Source organism: Psittacula echo (genome assembly GCF_963264785.1).
Source record: "Psittacula echo genome assembly, chromosome: 4".
Classification (NCBI taxonomy): domain Eukaryota; kingdom Metazoa; phylum Chordata; class Aves; order Psittaciformes; family Psittacidae; genus Psittacula; species Psittacula echo.
In genome coordinates, this window is record NC_137738.1 from 57,623,024 (window position 1) to 57,643,854 (window position 20,831).

At 47.4% G+C, this 20,831-nt stretch overlaps 1 protein-coding gene across 1 annotated transcript; it reads right to left on the minus strand.

Moving 5' to 3' along the window:
• Positions 1-208: 208 nt before the first annotated feature.
• On the minus strand, positions 209-3,358 carry MARCKS (myristoylated alanine rich protein kinase C substrate). The gene is made up of 2 exons (XM_080615497.1): positions 3,250-3,358; positions 209-2,058 (listed from the first exon to the last, which is right to left on the minus strand). Exons 1-2 carry the CDS (start codon positions 3,346-3,348, stop codon positions 1,297-1,299), a joined length of 861 nt encoding a protein of 286 aa, XP_080471623.1. The 5' UTR covers positions 3,349-3,358; the 3' UTR covers positions 209-1,296.
• Between the last annotated feature and the right edge of the window lie 17,473 nt (positions 3,359-20,831).

Below are 20,831 nucleotides of genomic sequence, written 5' to 3' on the forward strand. Positions count from 1 at the left end.
TTTTTCGCTTTTAGTGTGCTCACAGAAAATTAGAACACCTTAAGCAGGAGTTTAATAGCAATTTTTGTAAGCAAAGTTACATTCCATCTCTAAGTCAAATTGGTCAAAGCTTCTCCAGTATTTACAAAAACATGATAGACAAGATGCTACACAAAAAAAAGCATTGCATCTGAAGAGTTTTCCTTTATTTTCAAAGACAACTGGAAAAGAAAGCATTGTCTGCTGTAATCAAAAACATACCACAGTATAAACAGTAACCATTCCACTTATCACAGCTTGGTTGAGTTTAAAATTTGTGTTTAAAAGGTCCAAGATGACTGCAGTTTTACAAAAATGGGCAGGGTGGAAAGAGCTGCAAACTTCATGTGCTTCAAGATTTGTTTTTGTTTTTGTTTTTTTTTTTTTATACAATAGTCACAGTTAAAAACACCCTGCTGGTAATACATAATTACACTTTATTAAGGTCATAAACCAGCAATAAACAATAAAGCCTATACAACTTGTATTTCTACTTAATCACTGACTGATACAGCTAACATGAGATAAGTGAAAAGTTCCTATGGTTTAAATGAATTCCTAAGACTATGATCTCTTTATCTGGGTATTGATTTTTTATTTTTTTTTTTCCTTTTTCCTTTCCTTCTTAATCAAGACTTGTAGTGTTGTAAACCTTATAGAACATCTGCCTCACAAAATACATCGTAATAACTTTCTTTTAAAAAAAAGACTAACCCCTTACATCATTTCTGGCAGGGCGCGCTCCCAGCAAGGGCTGCGCACCCCGGGTTCCCCACTGCGGCCCCTGTCACTTCATTTGATATCCCTTATTGACCCACCCATCTCCTTCATATATGGGCATGTCCATAGACCGATCGGGAAAAGTTTTATAATATGAAGAGTTGCAAAGTATGGAAAAAAAAAAAAAAAAAAATTGAAAAAACAAAACAAAAACCCGAGACAAAAAAAAAAAAACAACACCCGAACCAACCAAACCAAAACATTAATACTGATGGGGAAAAAAAAAAAAAAAAAGAGAAAAAAAAAGAAAAAAAAGAAAAAAGTTATAGAGGGTGGGAGGAGAGGAGAGCGGAGGGGGGCCCCCCTCCGCCAGTTGGAATGGCGGCAACACACAACGATTTGAGATGGGAGCTGCGGGGGGAGAGAAAAAAAAGAAATGAAACATCTTTTAAATCAATCCCTGGTTGTAGACAAGTTCTCCGAGACCAGTACCTGGCACCACTCCAACAAACAAACAGGGGGGAAGAAAAGTCCGTCGGCGAGGGGCGGCGGCGGCACTTACTCCGCCGGCTCGGCGGCAGGCCCCTCCGGACTGCTCTCGGAGGGGGGTTCCTGCCGCGCCGCCGCCGGCTCCTCCGCGGGGGCCGCCTCCTGATCGCAGCTGCCCGCCTCGCTCGTGGCAGCAGCGGCGCCCGCAGCCTCCTCCGCCGCCTTCGCCTTGCCCTCCGCCGCCTGCTGCGGCTCCTCCACCGCAGCCGCCGGGGCCTCTTCTCCCGCCGCCTTCTCGGGGGCGGCCTCGTCCGATTTGGCCTCCTGCGAGTCCCCCACCTCCTCCTTCGCCGCCTCGGCGCTGCTGCCGGCGGCGGCAGCGGAGGCCTCCTCGGCGGCGGCCTTGCCTTCCTCGCTACCCGCCGCCTCAGGGGCTGCCGCCTCCTCTTTCCCGCCCTCCGCCGCGGCTGCCGCGCCGCCCTCGCTCTCGGCGCCCTCGCCGGCCTCCTTCTTGTTCTTCTTGAAGGAGAAACCGCTCAGCTTAAAGGACTTCTTGAAAGAAAAGCGCTTCTTTTTTTTTTTCGGGGTCTCGCTGCTGGACGAGGGGGTCGCGCCCTCCTCAGTCTTGGGGGAGGACTCCCCCTCCGCCGGGGAGGCCGGCTCGGTACTCTCCGCCTCGGCCGCCTCCTTTTCGGAGGCGGGCTCCGACGAGGCCGCCTCCTCCTTGCCAGTCTCTTCGGCGGGCGCGCTGCCGTTGGCCTGCACCTCCTCCTTACCCGCCTCCGCTGCCGCGGGGGAGGCGTCGCCGTTCACTTTCACGTGGCCGTTCTCCTGCAAGACAGCGACCAGCGTTACCAGCGGTGCCGAGCGGTTGGGGGAAACACGGGGCGCCGCCGCCCTCCCCGCCCAGTGGCCTTCCCTCGCCCGCTTTTTTCTCCCAAGGTTTAAACTCGCGGGCCGTCCGCTGACCCTCGCTGGGCCGGGCCTCGGCGGGCGAACCCCAGCGTCGGGCGCCAGCCGCCAGAGGGCGCCGCGGCTCCACGCAGCGGCTGCTGCACCGCTCACCCCCGCCTCCGGCGCGCCCCGTCCAGCCGCGGCGGCGGCACGGGGCGGGGAAGGCAAGGCTAGACTAACAAAGCTCGCCCGGCCCCGGCCCCCCGCCCGCCACCGCTGCCCCTCTCCTCCCGGGCGCTGCAGCGAAGCGCCCCCGCCCTCCCCTCCCCAGTCTCCCCCCGCGTCGCATTTGCATCTCTCAGGCGCCCGGAGCGCGGCGGGCTGCCTTGGGCAGCAGCTGCGGGGGCAGCGGGGGGTGCCCGCCCGCAACGCCGGCGCTGAGCGGGGCACGGCCGGCTCGGTAGCCGGCTCACGCTTAGGGGTGGGGGATGGTGACTGAAAGCCGTCAGCCCCGCGGCTGCTTGACCCCCCGGCGGGTCTGCCGCGGACGGGGCGGGAGGTGCAGCCCCTGCTCAGCTCTCTCGCCCGAAGGGGCTGACCGCCTTCGCGCTCCCGCCGAGCCCCAGCCGGGGAGCTCCGGCCCCCGCCGCCACACGGGTATCCGGCTGCCGCGGGAGGCGTTTCGGCTAGTCAGCGGGGGTCTTCGGGAGGAGGGTAAGCGGACAGAAAAGCCGAGCTGTCTTAAGATCCTTCCGTTTACAAGCCATTGGGACGCTTCACCACGATACACGAGGGATTAAAAAAAAAAAAAAAGGAAAAAAAAAAAAAAGAGGAAAAAAAAGGATATGCCCCCTCCTCCCCCTCCCCCCTGAGGAAAGATAAAGGAACGAATCATTCAAAGTCGAGCCCGTTAAAAAAAAAAAAAAAAAAAAAAGAAAAAAAAAAAAAAGAAATTATTCCTTTGCCTCGAGTTGCAAAGATAAAAGGATCGACCGTATTCTCCATTGAATGTGCCACTGGGGCATCAAAGGAAGAAGAATTAAACAGGATATGAAAGAGAGTCCGTCGAAGTTGGCTTAAAAAAAGGAGTAGGTTTAATATTTTTTTTATATTTTTGTTGGTTTTTACCTGTCCATTCGCCTTGGATGGAGATGCAGCCACTGCTTCCCCCGGTTTCTCGGCGGAGGCTTCGCCCTTTGCAGCGGTCTTGGAGAACTGGGCACCCATGCTGTCTTATTCAACAAAGAAACTCAACAGATCCAAAAGGAGGGGAAACAAAGAGCGTTGGGTTGGTATAAATACTGGGCGACCAGCAGCAGTAGCAACACACACACACACCAGAGGGGAAAAAAAAGGAGAAGAGAGAACAGAACCGATTATAATGCACTCCTTTAAAAAATTTAAAGTTGAAGAGATCAAAAAGCAGCAGCACAGGAGGGAGGGGAAAAAAGGGAGGAAAAAGTCGAGCAAAAAAAAAAAAAAAAAAAAGGAGCCCAAGTTTAGTAAAAAGAAGTAATAAAAAATCCCAGATTTGTAGCCGCACTGTAGACAAGGAGAAAATGGAGAAATCTCCCTGGTTGCTAATAAGATGCGGAGTCCAACGCCCAAGTGCACAGATGAATGGGCTTCCCGAGCGGTGACGGCAGCCCTCCGCCCGGCGCCGGCCAATCGCCGCCGCGCCACACAAAGGGGGGCGGGGCCTGGCCGCCCGGCGAACAATGGAGCCGCGATGGCAGCGGTTTGAAATCAGCCCCCGGCCGATAATGAATGTGTGCGCCGCTCCGGCGCGGGCGGGCGCGCAGAGATCCGCGCCACGCCACGCCACGCCGGGGAGCGGACAAAACACCCCGATAAAGCGGCGCGGGCGGGCGGGACAATGGTGCCCGGGGCGTGAGTGTTGAGTGTGAGCGAGCGTGAGTCCGGCCCGGCCCCGCCGCCTGCCCCCACCCGCTGCCGCCGTGAGAGAGCAACAGATAGTGTGTGCGATCCCGGGCGGGGGGAGAGGGAAGGAAGGAAGGAGGAGATTTGCTGCTGCTGCTGCCTTTTTTCTTTTTTTTTTTTTTTTTTCCTTTTCTTTTCTTTTCTTCCCTGGGCTTAATTGGTCGCGATTGTTAAATCGCCCCCAATTTAGAAGGTATTTGAACCACGTAGATCGGGTTTCGCCAAACGAGATCACGAGTCGGAATTAGTAGGTCTGTAGGCCAGATGTTGCAAACGCGACAGCAGCAGCAGCGACGGCGGGAGCCGCTGCCGAGGCAGGAGCGGACCCCTCCCCCACAGTGATATCGGTTTGGAATAAAATATTTTGTGATTAGCCTCCGGCTCTAATTAAATTCTGCTGTCTGATTATACCTGATTTGTGTTTTGAAAGTGTTTTCTCAGGCGGTGACCCATCTCACCGTTGCGTTTCCACGCGCTCAAGCAGTGGGCGAAGGCGCGTTATCGGGGCGAAGCGACGTTGTAAGGGGGAACGTTCGCGCTTTCCCAAACCCCAGATACCCCGGGTGTGTATTTACGTTGAATTTAAACCCTCGAACAAGATGTAACCCTAAACTAACGCTTGCCGAATTAACGGAGATCTCCAGCTCTCAGCAGCAATGGGGTGGGTGCTATAGCAGGACCCGACCGGTTTCCCTCTCGGGGGAGGGGGCGGCGTGTGCGGGCGCCAGGCGGCCCCCCCGCGGGGCTGTGCGGGCAAGGCTGGCCCAGAGCCCCCCCTCCTTTCCCCTCCCCAGCCCCTTTTAAGGAGCAGAAACGAGCGTCAGAAACGATCGTTTCCCAAACTCCGGTAATCTCCTCCAAACGCCTCTTGTTTATAAACAAGGATGTTAAAATTACTCCGGCGAGGAAAGGCTGCAGAGGAGGCGGCCCGGCCCGTGGATTACCCGGGGCTGGGGGGCCGGGGGTCTTTGTGCGGCAGCCGCCGCCTTTCAGTAACACCAGCGAGGGCAGCCTCTAATTTTCCATCGGTCAAGAGAATATTTCGTTTCTTGGGGGCAACAGGGGCATTTGGTTGGGGTTGGTTTTTGTGAGGGACGGAGCCTGGCCCTCCACCCGCCGCATTTCACGCAAAGCTCTCCGTCGCCGAGTGCCGCCGCTCCCTTTGTCTCGGCCGCCGTCGCCCGCCCCACCGAGCCCGTCGCAGCGGCCTCCCGCTCCCCCGCGGGGCTGCCCCTCCTTCCGCCCCCGCCCCGCGGCCGCGCACCCCTGGCAGGCAACACCCGCACCCGCGGGCCGGGGCGGGGGCGGCCGCTGGCCGCGCTGGGGTGAACGCCCAGGGCAGGGTGTGGGTGCCGGGGGCGCCGCCGCCGGCGAGCCCGGGGCTCCCTCGGTGGGGCCGCTCCGCCGGGCGGTTTCCCTGGCGACGGCCGGGGAGCGGCGGGGCTCCGCTGCGGGGTCGGGAGAGCGGCGGGGCCGGCCCTGCCCACCCGGGCGGCACCTGCAGCCGATGGACCCGGCGCTGCGGGGCCGGGCCGGGGTCGATGGGGCTGGGAGAACTGCGGCGGCCGCTCCCGGGGGTCCTTCGTCCGCTGCCCCCGCCTCCCCGGTCCCCGGACATGCTTGAGGAGCGGTGTGCGGCAGAGGGCACCGGCGGAGGGAGGGGACGGGGGAACCTGCGGCGGGCTCACCTTGCGGAGTGGTGGAGCGCGACCGTGGAGCGCGGACAGCCGGACAGCTTCTGCTTTTGTGATCCTCCTCCGCTTCCCAAGGGACTGCACGAATAGTGTCTTCCCCGCTTCTTTTAATCTGGATATTAAGCAGAACGTGATTTTGTTGTTGGTTTTGGTCTTTGTCTGGGGTTTTGGTTTTGGTTTTGGGTTTTTTTTTCACACTAGTTGCTATAACAGATCACCTCAGAAGACCTGCTGGATGACCATGACAGGACTGCACAATCAGTATCAAAAGTCATCTGAACACCTCTCCTGGGTATATGCAATTTCACCTGCACGGGCATATGCAGTTTTTACTTTCCATCGTAGCTACATCTGAATTTCAGAGTTAGTGTCACGGAAAGATTTCACAGAGTGACTGTGGGAGTTGTGACAGCGGATGCTTTGCTTTATGCTTTTGGTATGTTTTTCAACCATTTTAATGTTTCATAACTTCAAGGGGTGAAAAAAGAAAAAAAAGATGAAAAGAAAAGGCCTTGACTAATGTTATCCTGGGAGCTTAGTTCCACAAGTTCTTCTGTAGAGTCTCTTTTCTGGACAAGCAGGAAATCTGGAATATACGTACACTCCCTCTGTCAGTCCCAGTGCACTGCGACCTGGACAGCTATCTCTGCTTTCTAACCCAAACCCTTGAATGTGAGGCGCAAATGCAAGATTTAACCCCTTGATTGACCTCTTAAGCCCACCAGGTTCCCACAAGGCTGCTCCTTGTCACACCACACCTTTAAGCACCAGGCAAACAGATACGCTGGAGGGGAGTTTCCTCATTCTAAAACTTGCACTTTATTCAAGTTCCTGATCTTTTCATCTCCTTCCAAAGGGGGAAAAAAGAGAAAAGATAAAGACAAACAAACAAACAAAACCACAAACAAAAAAACCTAACCCAAACCCATCCCTCATTGGTGTGTATTGCAGCAGGACTAATCAGATATGAATGTGAAAATGCCGATTTTCTACGATGCTTTACGCACAAAACATTGTTGCTGCATTTCTTTGTCAAGAACTAGGATGTACCAGTGTGAAGGTGCTTTTGTATAGGCTGCTGGAGATTCAGTGTCTGAAAAAAGTGGTACCGTTGTTAAGTGTGTTTGTGTTAGGGGTTTTATTATAATAGCTGTGTCAGCAAAAAAAATGTATTCCCTCACCATGTGGCATGGGTGACAATATTTCTAAGAACATGACAACCACGACTGAGAGACAGTGCTGAAGAGTCCAAAAATGATCAAGGAGTGATGAGGTTGAGAAGCTGTTCTTAGAGGGGCAGCAGGATTTGCCTGCCCTATCTCTGCCAAAGGTTAAGGGCCCTGCCACAGCCAATTTCCCGATTTCTACTTGTCTGTTTTACCCCCCAGATGAAGTTGTCTTTTTGCAGTACTTCCAAAATGTGACTCCTCTCTGCATGTTTTGCCTGAAATTGTTTTCATCCTCTACCTTTTGAGAAGGGGAAGGACTGAGGTGTGGACTTACGAAATGGTTTGTCCCATTTGAACCACTGCTGCCCAACAAATCAGTGCTGCAGCTGACTCAGGGTTACTGATGCTCAGCGGTGACTTTATGATCATTAATGCTGAATCTGTGCCTTGCAGCTACGACTTTGACTAGGCATAAACACAAACTTTTCTGTCTAGCTGGCCAGGTGTAAGCATGCGAGTGCTTATGGCAACTTTACGCTGACCTTCTGTGGGTAGGTCAGAAAACAAGCTGCTAGCTTTTGGCCCAAGATAGCTGAGGCAAAGTTGCTCTTGCAAAGCGTTTGGCCGCGTTTGAAACAACAGCTGAATATGGTGCCATGCTCTAGGTTATGTGGCTATGAAAATCCTGATCTTGCATCAGGTCCTCTGAAACTGCAATTTGGCCCCCTATGCAAGCATGGCTTCCTACTCGTGTAACCACCACCCAACCTCCCATCTGACTAATATTCAGCTTTTAATTTTTAATTTCCCCAATATTGCATAAAAGATTCCTTTTCATCCATGCCTGCAAAGCAAGTAAATGAAATGCTACTTTCATTTGACAGTTCAGGAAAAAGAGAAAGCACCTAAACAGCAGTTCCCTGCTGGTATGGCAGCTGCTCTCCAGAGTCCCAGGAAAACCCATCAGTGACACTCACCCTCGGCTAAGGTAAACACAATCATGAGCATGTTTTCGCTCCTGTTAAATTCTGAAACTTTTAAAAACATGTCCTAACTTGCCACATGTAGTCGGAACACAAATGTATTTTAACACGTTTGCTGGCAAATGCACTAAAATGCAACACACCCCGTCAACAGAGAAATTGAAAACATGTTAATTAAAAGTTTTCACTGACACTTTATTTTTTTTTTAATACACCTTTATCCTCGTCCAGACAAGCCTTTAAAGAAAGTGAATTTGAGAGCGGTTTTGGGAGCTGGGATACAGTATTTACAGAAATCCTGAAGCAGCATGTGCTTTCTGGTGTTGCTGCTATGCCTCTCCCCTGGGCTACCTGAGCTCTGAGGAGGCACTGGGAAACCCTTTTCTGTCCTGGGGTGCATGGATACCTTTTCTGTGTGCAGGGAGGGCAGCAAGCAAAATAATAAATGGGAATCAAAGTTTAGACCAAGAGATAATGTTCCCTATATGCCAATCTGCTCCAAAGCCCTTTCTTCTCTTGTCCTGGTCATTAAGAAGAGGTTGTGCGACATAGGTATTGGAAAGAAAACATCTTGCTTTCCCAGGAGCTGTTAGGCTGGGATGCTGAGGGAATTTCGTTCTTGTTTTAATCTGTATGTACTTTCTGGTAATGACATAACAGGACAATATAATCCAAATAATGTTTAAAGTTTCAAGTTCAAAAACTAAATTCAGATTTGTGGAACAGTTGCATCTTTTCCTGTCTCTGAGAAATGAGCATTTCATGGTGTCCTAATCAGTGCTGAGATTTCTTACTGACACATCACTTAAGTTTCTTCAAGCTTTACTCCAGTTTGGTGCAATGCTATCAAAAGCTTTTAAGCTTTATGTCACTCACAACCATTACAAGCCCTTTCCTAATATTTGTCAAGCTTTTATTAGCTGAATACATTCAACAATGTTTGTTAAATAGGATCCAGACTGTTTGAATGTCCGGTGTGCTAGGAAGCTGAAAACAGAGTTTATATATTTTAAAAATATCATACAGCCTGTCTTTCTTACATCTAACAAAAACTAAAATCTGCCAGCCAACTAGATAACCACCCTCCAGTAATGATGATGGTTACTTCTGGGGAGAAAAAAATAAAAGACCCACAGACTAAAATCAAGAATAAGAAAACCTGACAACAAACCCAACCCCAAACAAATAAAAATTCCTTAGATCATACAAAAGCAAAAACACTCCAGTAAAGCTCAAGCCCCTCCCTTAAGAACAAGCACAGCAAGAAAAAACAACTAAAAGGGAAGCTGCAAATATACCACCAAGTGCCTGGTCCTGCTATATGCTGATTCTGCTTTAAAGAACTGTGTTTCAGCAGCAAAGAAAAGGCATTTGGGCTCCATAGCATTAAAAGTGTGTGGACAAAATTAAAAAAAAAAAATAAATGGAAATAGTGGCCCTGCAGTAGGGAACTGTAAACGTTTTATATCCATCAGTTCTAAGGATAGATACTGCTCTGACTGTAGTCCCCTGACAGTTTTACCTGGGCTAAGCCAATGCAGTAGCAGTCCTTTCCTCCCTTCATTCCTGTGCTCTGGCCCTGCAGCTCCACTCCCTCTATTGTGTGTACCCTGGTTTCCCTCTGACCTCCTGATAAACAATTTTAGAGAGTTAAACCAGCAGAAAACTATTCTTTCTCTCATTTTCATTTTTTCCCCTGCTCTCCTTTTTGAGGGGGGAAGGGTAGCTTCCTGCTGGTTTAGCTTCTGTAACACTTGGTGTGGCCAGACAAGTAGCAGTGATGACAAGCAGGTGATAACCTGATTCAGCATGAAGTTAAGCTGCAGTTCCAGTGACATTTGCTTCAACAGCACCACCGCCTCACACAAAGTCCCTTCACTGCATCTTCTGCTCATTTCCATTTTCATGCTTCTCAGTCAGTTTTGCTGGGATGAGTGATCTGAGTAAAAAATGGCTGATAGCCAGGTATTTATTAGAATAGCATTGATAGGTGATGCCTCATCAAGTTTTACTGAAAGGGCACATGTGCTATAATGACCAGTGCTTTGTGTTGTGTGGCTACAGCATTTTTGATGAACAAGCCAGCCTGGCTTTTATAAATCCCAGCTACATTGGGAGGGGACATAGTTAAATAAGAGTGGAACCATGCGCAATTATGCTGAAAAGTGTTGCAAGGTATGAAATGAAACTGATGGCCCCAGCTAAACAGAAAGTTGTCTGAAACAGGAAACAGGAAGCAGTTGTGCTTGATTCAGAGACTTGGATTCCTGGCATTTGGTTGTTGTGAATTGAAACTGATTTAGGGCTAAACCAAGCAAGGGCTTGGGGTTGTGGAATTAACAACCTCCACGTCAAGTGCCTCAGCTCTCCGTAGGGCTTAGGCTGTGGGGAGAAAGCCAATTGCCAAAGTTTGTAATTTGCTCAGCTGGCAGGTAAAGGCTGGTACCCTGAGTCTGGTTTTATGATTCTTACTGCCTGAACATATGCACTGTAGCCGCAAGGTGCAAAAGGCTAAGCCAGTACAAGTTGTTGTTGTTATTATTATTATTACTATTATTATTATTTTCAGCTCAGTAACACTGTTTGTTTTAGGTGGTTGGAGTAAACACTATGTAGTGCATCCCAGTCAACTTGCAGAAATGTGTGCGACCGCTACTGTCTGGTGTCCTAGTAGGGCACAGATTTTGTATCAGTAGTCATATAATCCCCAGCTGCACAAAAATAAATCTGAAATAGAAATACAAAGCATTTGGGCCTTTCTCAGAGACTTGGATTCCTCGTATTTGGTTGTAGAGAAGTATATCCCCTCATGTGGGAGCCAGACCTGTGACCTCTTTCCTGCCGTGTGATGCTTTAGCCCCTTTGAAAGCTTAAGAGGCAGTCCCCTTTCATCCAGCAGCTCAGTGGTGGGGCTCAGGAAACATGGGTTTAATTCCCACCTAAGAAAATTTGAATCCCTTCATTTACCTCCCCCTGCTTTTCCCATGAAGTTCTGGGGTGAAGGGAGTGCGAGCACAAATGTTTCCATTTTCTCTTGCTGAAGCTGCTCAGCAAAGGAATTAGGAGTAACTCTTTGGCACAGAGAATTACATAGTAATTGCTGCAAAAAAATGAGCATGGTTCTGTGGTCTAATTATTTAGCATGCTTGCCTGGAAGCGGGAGACAGCTTGCCTCTGGTCCTTGCTCCACTGAAAATGCAACTATTCTCTAGTTTCTAGCTCTTGGAACAAGCAAGGGCTGGCATGCAGAGTTCGGTCTTAGCAGTTTCACCCAGTGACTGCAGTACACAGTTGTGATCCCTTTTTATCTCATTCTTCAGCCCTCAAATAATCATTTCTTTGCAGAATGGAACAAACTGAGCAGAGAGCTGGTACACCCTGTCACTGTCATGATTCCAGTGAGGCAGGTCTGCTTCATGGCTTACACTGGGGGCAGGAGAGGACTGCATGCCATGGCCCCTTTCCTGCCGTGTGACAGGACCTCCTTCACAGGCAAGGTAGGTCCACGCCCATCAATTGCTCTGAACATCACACACACAGAGACGTCCTCTGTGTCTATCCAGAGATGGCCTTTGGGCAGCTGCTTCTGAAGTGCCTTGGACACAGGACGACTGAGGTGGGACACAGTCCCTCGGCTGAGCACCTCTGGTGGCACCTCCACCCCCTCTGTCTCCCAGCATTTTGAAAAGCAGTGACAGATCACATCTTCAAGACAGAGTTCCTGGGTCCAGTCTGATGAATTCAGCAACTGAGTGATAGTTTAAAAATCTCGGTTTGATTTCGGATGACCAAAATGCACATATATTCTTTTGGAGATTTAGCTGCACGTTTTTAACCCCTCAAGAGAGAGGCAAGTTCATTGATGCTTCATAATAGGTACTTCAGTCTTTCTTTTTTATTATTTTATTTTAATTTTCATTGGCACAGTGAAAGAATGAATCAGATTATTCAGAATATTATTCCAGTATTATATACCCACCACAATTTTATTTTTGTTTATATTATGACTAAACATTTTCGTAGTAGAGCTAGTTTATTTTATGCATATTTTGTCTTTTAGCACCTTGCTTTTCATGGTAACCTGATACGAGAGGATTAAGTTTATACCAAGTTCTGTGACCCCCAGAAGAGGACTAAGTTCATACCCAGTTCTGCAAACCCCTAGAAAGGTCAATCTTTATTCAAAGCATCCAGTTGTCATTAGGAGTATGGATATGTAGAATGAGAGCCATCACTTTAATATTAATAGTGTCCTGCAGCCACATACTGATTTTTGAATATGCAGTGACTGTGACAACTGAGGGATCATTTTTGTAGCCAATATTGCTAGAAAGCACAGCTATGAGGCTCAAAGCTGCAGGCAAGTAAATTAAAGGTTGTTAAAACAAATGGGCTAACAGTTACAAATTCATCTGCTTTAGAATAGCACATATGCTTAATGCAAGAAAGAGGAGGAGTTATTGGTGAAATAACTAGTTTAAGATAAGGCCATTTCTGTCTGTATTCCTGTCTTGTGGTAGACTGCTTATGTGATTAGGGTAAATCACTGTAGGTACATCTGCCCTGCAGACCAGGGTGCTAGGTTGGGGCACTAGCTGTACTACATCTTCTTGTGAATGCTGGAAGCAGATGTGGAGATAAGCACAGAAGAACTGACTCCACATCTTGGTGAAAAAAAGGTTTCTGCCTTGAACTCTCTATGTCTGTGTGGCTAAGCACAACTTTTACCCAAGCTGGTTTCAAGCATGGTTTGGACCAAATGATCCCCAGAAGGGCATTCCCATCACAGCTACACATTGATTCTGTGTGATTCAGTGTGTGATACAGTTTTTAGTACTACCTGACCTATGCCTGTACTCATTTCAGTTTCAAGAGATTGCATTTCTGCCACCTTGTGCCTCAGTTAAATGGTTTATGGAACATGGATATTAATGCAACCTCTTATGTGCCTAGGAAGAATAAATATGCCAAAGACTATGAAGTGCTTTCAGTGAATGGGGCATACAAATGCCTTCTGTACACATTTATAGGAAAAAGAAACTTTACAATGTTTTCCACCTGTACAGTACAAATTACGTTAAAGTGTGAGAAAACAATATCTGCAATAATGTTCATGAAACAAGGCCCTCTGAAGCTGAGAAAATAATAGATTTAGTGTGAACCCCTGCCTTAGTAAGTTCCCATGCTTTCTATGATACTATGTTGGAGTTTATAGAGAGCAGATGAAGTTGTGTCATAGTAATTTTTGTTTATTCCTTTTAAATTGTACTTTCTCACCCTTTCCTAAGGTCTCCCATTTCCCCTCATGCAGCTATAAAAGGCTGGCTTCAGTCTGTTTAGGCTGAAGGCATGTATGCAGTCTTTTATTGACAAAAGCAGATGGCAATTTCTCCTACAATCCGCTTCCTTTTCACTGGCTGGCACATGAAACATGGAGAGCATACTGGAGGACATGCCGTCATACCAGGCCATCCTTAGAGTGCTCCCTTTGCCTGGGAGAGCCCAGGACCTGCCTGCCCATGAGAGAGCTGAATTACTGGAAACTATTTCACATTTGGCTTAGAGCTATTTTGACAATCTTCAGCTGTATCCTTTATTTCTTCCTTCTTAGCATGTAAATGTCCTTTTTATAGCCGCTATTCTTACAGAATTTCTGGTTCTCCTTTCTTAAAGCTTCTTATTCCCACTTCCTCATTTTTATTTAAGTCAGTACCTTTTCATCTTCTGGGCATACTGCACTACGCAAGACATACATTCAAGCAGTGAAATCTTTTGTCTTCTTCAAATTATCTCACGATGCTGGCCTCTGTTACCCAGTTTTAATCTTCAAAGTGGCAATTATGTCCTTTTTGCCATACTGCCTCTCATGCTTATAAGGAGCTCCACAAAACATATTATTATCTTCCTTCATATGCTTCCTTAAAATCCTCCTTTCCTGTTACACCTACCAGGGCAGTGTAATATAACCAGTGCAATGACTGATTACTGATTTCTATTTTGTTCCCTTTAGAGTCTGAAATCTCTGTGGGATCAGGCCTATCTTTGTGGGCTGACATTGCCTTATCAGTTAGCACAAGGACAGAAAAAGTGTGAATTTAAGCCTCTGAGGTGCTTTAACCTTGGAAGTCCCTGAGCAGAGTTCCCCTTTCTGCTTCTTACTCAGCATTGCTAGGGAGGATGTGCAGCTCACTCTGTGTGGGGGCATAAAGCCTGTAAAGAGCTTTGGAGCAACAACTGTTTTGACACAGCACATGCAAGGAACAATTTATCTTTCATTCTTAGACCTGTCTACATCATGGGCACTTGTGGTTTAACTCCAGCCAGCAACTAAGCACCACCCAGCCACTCTCTCACTTCTCCCCCATGGGATAGGGGAGAGTCAGAAGACTAAAAGTGAGCAAATTCATGGGTTGAGACAAAGGCAGTCTAATAGCTAAAGCAAAAGCCACAAACACAAGCAAAGCAAAGCAAGAAATTCATTCCGTGCTTCCCATGGTCAGTCAGGTGTTCAACCATCCCTAGGACAGCAGGGCTCCATTACAGGTGGTGGTTACTTGGGAAGACAAATGCCAGAACTTCAAATGCCCCTGCTTCCTTCTCTCCCCAGCTTTATATGCTGAGCATGACACCATATGGTATGGGATATCCCTTTGGTCAGTTGAGGTCAGCTGTCATGGCTGTGCCCCCTTCAAACTCCTTGTGCACCCCCAGGCTACTCACCGGTGGGGCGGTGTAAGGAGCAGAAAAGGCCTTGATTCTGTGTAAGCCCTGCTCAGCAGTAACGAAAACATCCTTGTGTTATCAACACTGTTTCCAGCATAAATCCAAAACACAGCCCCATACTAGCTACTATGAAGAAAATTAACTCTACCCCATCCAAAACCAGCACAGTACTTTAATATCTTTTCTTACCTTTCTCAGGACTTTTAGATTGCTTTTCATGGCTATGTTCAGGACTATTTCTTTCAGAACTGTTTCTGCTTAATTTTTTTGTTCATGTACAAAGAAAAATTTCTGAAATGGACTAATAAAATATTTGACTCATTTAGATGCTTATAAACCTCATATTGCATTCACATGACTAAAAAATACTCAGATGTTTTTCTTTAAATATAAATTCTATGAAACATTGATAATCACGGGAATTTTTGTATTCTTAAGCATTCTGAAGTTTGTACATACAACAGCATTTGAGAAGGACTAGTTATAGATGTTCTGGAAGACTGTGAGCAGCAAGCATGAAGCACCTCCACACTAGTAACAGCAGGAAAAATTCAAGCCAGAGATGATGGGAAAGCCGCAGTTATTGTTGGATATATGGTTGGATATCCAGTACCCAGAGGAAAACAGGTAGCATGATGCTTTTTGAGATTATCTCCAGGCTCTGCACAGCAGAATGAAATACAATTCTTCTACAGGCTACAGCTTCTGTGGTGGTAACAAACAGAAACTAATGTTCAGGGAGATTTGAAATGGAGCTACACATGGCTTAAGCAGGCAAACTAAGAGCATTCAGCCTGCAAAGGTCCTTGTCTATTGAAAACACAGTTTGAGTCTTCAGTGATATTGATGCAAAAAATGTCTTGAGGTATAAACACATAGTGCTATAAAAACTTTTGAGCAAGAGGTTAGTGGGTTTCTTGGAAGATTTGAAAAAAAGAGAGTTTCTTTCTTATTCATGAGCTCATCACTCCCCAGATAGAGCAGAGACCGATCCTTGACAGGCTTTCACATCTCACCTCTCATACCTCACACCTCATTTATAACATTTTTATAGAGGGTGGGGCACAGGGTCACTCTTGCCTTCCTCCCTTCAGGGTGCAGGATGCCATTTGCGGTACAAAGTCTTCTACTTACCTCTTGAGATCTTCTACTCACCCTCTTCTTGAGACCTTCAGTTGACAGGTTACCCTACTCACACAACCCCCCTAAGATGCCTTGACACTTGCTTGAGGAGAAAAAGCAGCATGGCTGATAGGGGTGGAGAAGGGTCCAGGATCAAAGGTGGGTTTGGTTGGAGCTGGACATTGGAGCAGAGGGGCAGGGCACTTATATCCCAGACGTGCCGCTCTACAGTAGTGGCAGCAAGATGTAATGTCATTGTTCTTTGGTACTGTTGTTAGCAAGCACAGCTATCCTGCCCCTCAGTGTGCTGCTCATCTTCCCAGGAAAAGAAACTTTCTCTGTTCTGTACCTTCAAGTTGTACTTTGAAGGAGATAAGTATATTTTGAAAAGGCATTGTGTAAGATTAGAAGAAGCCAGTCTGTCTGACACCACAGCACCTGAGACTGGGAAATGATTGTATTATCTAGCTGTTTCTCCTCAGAGATACAAATTGCATCTAACTGCCTGCCCAGCAGAAGGATGAAAAGAAGAGAAAGACTGACCATACCTTTCTGCAAGCTGTGGGTTCGCTTTATCTTTCTGCCAAGACAAGGCAGGAAACACAATTTGTGTTTGCCTGGGTGCTGATACAGACTGATGATACAAGGCCATGGTCTTCAGCTGCTAGGGTTGGACAAGTGCTTGGGACAGGATATTTCACTTACTCTGTAGGAAATGCACATCTGGATTAGGAGTCCCCTGGAGGTGTTTCTAGCAGTACTGTTCAGAAACCTTGGCCTGGGGGACTTCAGCTCACTGCCCTGGTGGGTGGCTCTGTGCCTATGGGTGGGAAACCAGGGGCTGTCAAGTAAATTATTAGGGGAGCACAAGGTCTATCAGACAAAACGTGGACCTTTCACTAGTTGTATCTTTGGATGTATCATAATGCCTCATAATGCAGGAAGTTTCTTCCCTTCTGATGCCTCAAAATGAAGTCTGGGGCAGATCACCCAGCTTCTTTCTCTTCCTCAAACCTGCATGGGTGGCCTGACAGAGATATTACCAAGTTTGACGAGGGAATAAAGAAGATGTAGCGGTTTTATTTTTATATCTATATTTGTTTTCTTTTTAGTTTGAATTACTTGGAAATCTCTCCGTATAAAAATACTTTGCAATGTCATTTATTTGCTTGAGTGGAATTCATCTCCATCTCCACAGAAATCCTGTACAAATGTGATTCTCTCACAGCTGTACTTGAGCAGTTAGTTATCAGAGTCTTCAGAAAAGGTAACAAAATATAAACCAAAAGAAGCCATAATTTTATTTTTAGTAACTGATGATAGATTTTGACTTTAATTAGATACAGAGGAAGTATTACAAACACAATATTTTTCCCCTTAAATTTTATACTTTGAAATCCAAATCTATATATACCTACAAATACATCTACACACACAAATATATCTTTTATGCATTGACTCACTAATCCATTCACCACACCTAAACTTTTGAAGTATCACAAACCTGCTGCAGTTAAACAGAGATAAGAGCAACTCAAATTCTGGTTTTAATTCTGCTTTACCTGGCATGTGTGTTTACATATGTCACCTGTAGATGATATTTCTAAAAGGCATCCTTGGTAAAATTAGTACAGTACTTGGTAAACTCAGTAAGTTACTCTTACGCTTCACTAATGAAATCATGATCTTAACCAGTGAAACAGCAGGTATATAGGATTAGGAGAAAATGTGAAATGTAAAGTGTTGCACTGCTCAAGTCACTACTATGTTTGGGTGTTTCTGAAACAGAAAATCAAGCCAGCTCCTGTTTCCAAAGAAATTATGAAGATTTCATTGATGGCTGCTGCTGCTGGTTGCACTGTGCTTTTATTTGCTCTAAGAAGTAACATACCATTTTATTTCAAGCAGCTTTCATAGGGATAGTACCTAAAGTGCTCTGTTTTCTGACTAATTTTAGTGATAATTGATAATAAAGAACACATGGAAATTGTAGAAATTCATGTTTTTTGAGAACTGGTTTGTAATAAGATCCAACAGCTCTGTGGAAAGTCCACCATTCCCAATGTTAGTCTCTTTACCTTGTTGCAAATATTAATATTTGGAGGAATGCATATTAATAATAGCAGTAATAACAACAACAACCACCACTATCATCATGTTTATTAGAGTAGCAGGACCAACAAAGTAAGGCTTTTCAGGGTGGTAGTCAATTGCTGAGTAGTAGATAGTTTCCCCCAAGCCCAAGGTTTACAATTAGACAAGACAAACACAGTAATGGAAGGTTACAGGCTCTATAGAAAGACAGGCCTGGCAGGCGGGGAGGGGGAGTTGCTATTTATGTCAGGGATAGGCTGGAGAGTATGGAACTCTGTCTGGGGACTGTTGAGCGGTCGACAGAGAGTTTGTGGGTCAGGGTTAAAGGGAGAGCAGCGATGGGGGACATTACTGTGAGGATCTGTTACAGACCGCCTGATCAAGAGGAATCTGTGGATAAAGTGCTCTATAGGCAGATAGGAACAGCCTCAAGCTCACAGGCCCTTGTTCTTATGGGAGACTTCAACCACCCTGACATCTGTTGGAGTGAAGGTACGGCCCGGCACAAGCAATCCAGGAGGTTCCTCGATTGTGTGGAAGACAACTTCCTTCTGCAAATAATAGAGGAGCCGACAAGGAGAGGTGCCGTGCTTGACCTCGTGCTCACCAACAGGGAAGGGCTGGTTGGAAATGTGATGCTCCAGGGCAGCCTTGGTTGCAGTGACCACAAGATGGTCGAATTCGAGATCCTCGGGACAGTGAGAAGAGCGTGCAGCAAGCTCACTGCCCTGGACTTCAAGAGAGCAGACTTTGGCCTCTTCAAGAGCCTGCTTAGTAAGGTTCAATGGGATATAGCCCTAGAGGGCAGGGGGGCCCAAGACTGTTGGTTGTTATTCAAGGATCACCTGCTCCAAGCTCAGGAGTGTTGCATCCCAACTAGAAGGAAGTGCAGCAGGAGGGCCAGGACACCTCCTTAGATGGATAAAGACCTGCTCGGGAAAATTCAAAGGAAAAAAGAGGCTTATAGAAGGTGGAAGCAGGGACAGGCGGCCTGGGAAGAATACAGGGATGCTGTCAGGGAGGCTAGGGACCAGGTTAGGAAAGCTAAGGCCCAGTTAAAATTGAACTTGGCTAGGGATGTTAAGGATAATAGGAAGGGATTCTATAGGTACGTAGCGACTAAAAGACAGACTAGGGACAACGTAGGCCCCCTTCGGAAGATATCAGGAGAACTGGCTACCTTGGATTTGGAGAAGGCTGAGGTTCTTAATGACTTCTTCGCCTCGGTCTTCACTGGCAAAGTCTCTGACCGCACCACCCAAGTCTTGGAAGGCGAATGCAGGGACTGTGAGAATGAAGACCCTAGGCCCACTGTAGGAGAGGACCTGGCTCGAGACCATCTTAAAAACCTGAACGTACACAAGTCCATGGGACCTGATGAAATCCATCCGCGGGTCCTGAAGGAGCTGGCAAATGAAGTTGCTAAGCCACTGGCCATCATATTTGAAAAATCATGGCAGTCAGCTGAAGTTCCCGATGACTGGAAAAAGGGAAATATAACCCCCATTTTCAAGAAGGGGAAAATGGATGACATGGGAAATTACAGACCAGTCAGTCTCACCTCTGTGCTTGGCAAACTCTTGGAGCAGATTCTCCTGAAAGACATGCTAAGACACATGAAAAACAAGGAGGTGGTTGGTGACAGCCAGCATGGCTTCACTAAGGGGAAATCCTGCCTAACCAATTTGGTGGCCTTCTATGATGGGGCTACGAAACTGATGGACAGGGGCAGAGCAGTTGATGTCATCTACCTGGACTTGTGCAAAGCCTTTGACACTGTCCCACATGACATCCTTGTCTCTAAATTGGAGAGACATCAATTTGATGGGTGTACCACTCGGTGGATAAAGAACTGGCTGGATGGCCGCACGCAAAGAGTTGTGGTCAATGGCTCGATGTCCAGCTGGAGACCGGTAATGAGTGGTGTCCCTCAGGGATTGGTGTTGGGACCGGTCTTGTTCAACATCTTTGTCTGTGACATGGACAGTGGGATTGAGGGCGCCCTCAGCAAGTTTGCTGATGACACCAAGCTGTGTGGTTCGATTGATATGCTGGAGGGAAGGGATGCCATCCAGAGGGACCTTGACTCGCTTGTGAGGTGGGCTGATGCCAACCTCATGAAGTTTAACCATGCCAAGTGCAAGGTCCTACACCTGGGCTGGAGCAATCCCAGGCACAGCTACATGAACATGAGCCGGCTTCAGTGTGCACTCACAGCTCATAAAGCCAACCGTATCCTGGCCTGCATCAAGAAGAGCGTGACCAGCAAGTTGAAGGAGGTGATCCTGCCCCTCTACTCCGCTCTTGTGAGACCTCACTTGGAGTATTGTGTGCAGTTCTGGTGTCCTCAACATAAAAAGGACATGAAACTGTTGGAACAAGTCCAGAGGAGGGCCACGAGGATGATCAGGGGACTGGAGCACCTCCCGTATGGAGATAGGCTGAGAAAGTTGGGGCTGTTCAGCCTGGAGAAGAGAAGGTTGCGTGGAGACCTCATAGCAGCCTTCCAGTATCTGAAGGGGGTCTACAAGGATGCTGGGGAGGGACTCTTCATCAGGGACTGTAGTGACAGGACAAGGGGTAACGGGTTCAAACTTAAACAGGGGAAGTTTAGATTGGATATAAGGAAGAAATTCTTTACTGTGAGGGTGGTGAGGCACTGGAATGGGTTGCCCAGGGAGGTTGTGAATGCTCCATCCTTGGCAGTGTTCAAGGCCAGGTTGGATGAGGCCTTGGGTGACATGGTTTAGTGTGAGGTGTCCCTGCCCATGGCAGGGGGGTTGGAACTAGATGATCTCAAGGTCCTTTCCAACCCTAACTATTCTATGATTCTATAATGGGGGAGAGAGTACTGCATCACAAGCAGAAACAGCCATAAAAGCATTCTTCTTTTCAAAAGGTAGGAAAAGTACAGTACTGTCAGGGAGGAGGGCACCCCAAGGATATGGAAGAATGTTGGGGAGCAGGCTGGGAGGAGGCAGGGA

What these genes read in the sequence shown, in the direction of transcription:
- MARCKS (XM_080615497.1), bottom strand. Translation starts at nt 3,348, where the DNA reads ATGGGTGCCCAGTTCTCCAAGACCGCTGCAAAGGGCGAAGCCTCCGCC. An exon ending in CATCCAAGGCGAATGGACAG is followed by an intron (nt 2,059 to 3,249) that starts GTAAAAACCAAC and finishes GCTGTCTTGCAG; the next exon opens with GAGAACGGCCACGTGAAAGT.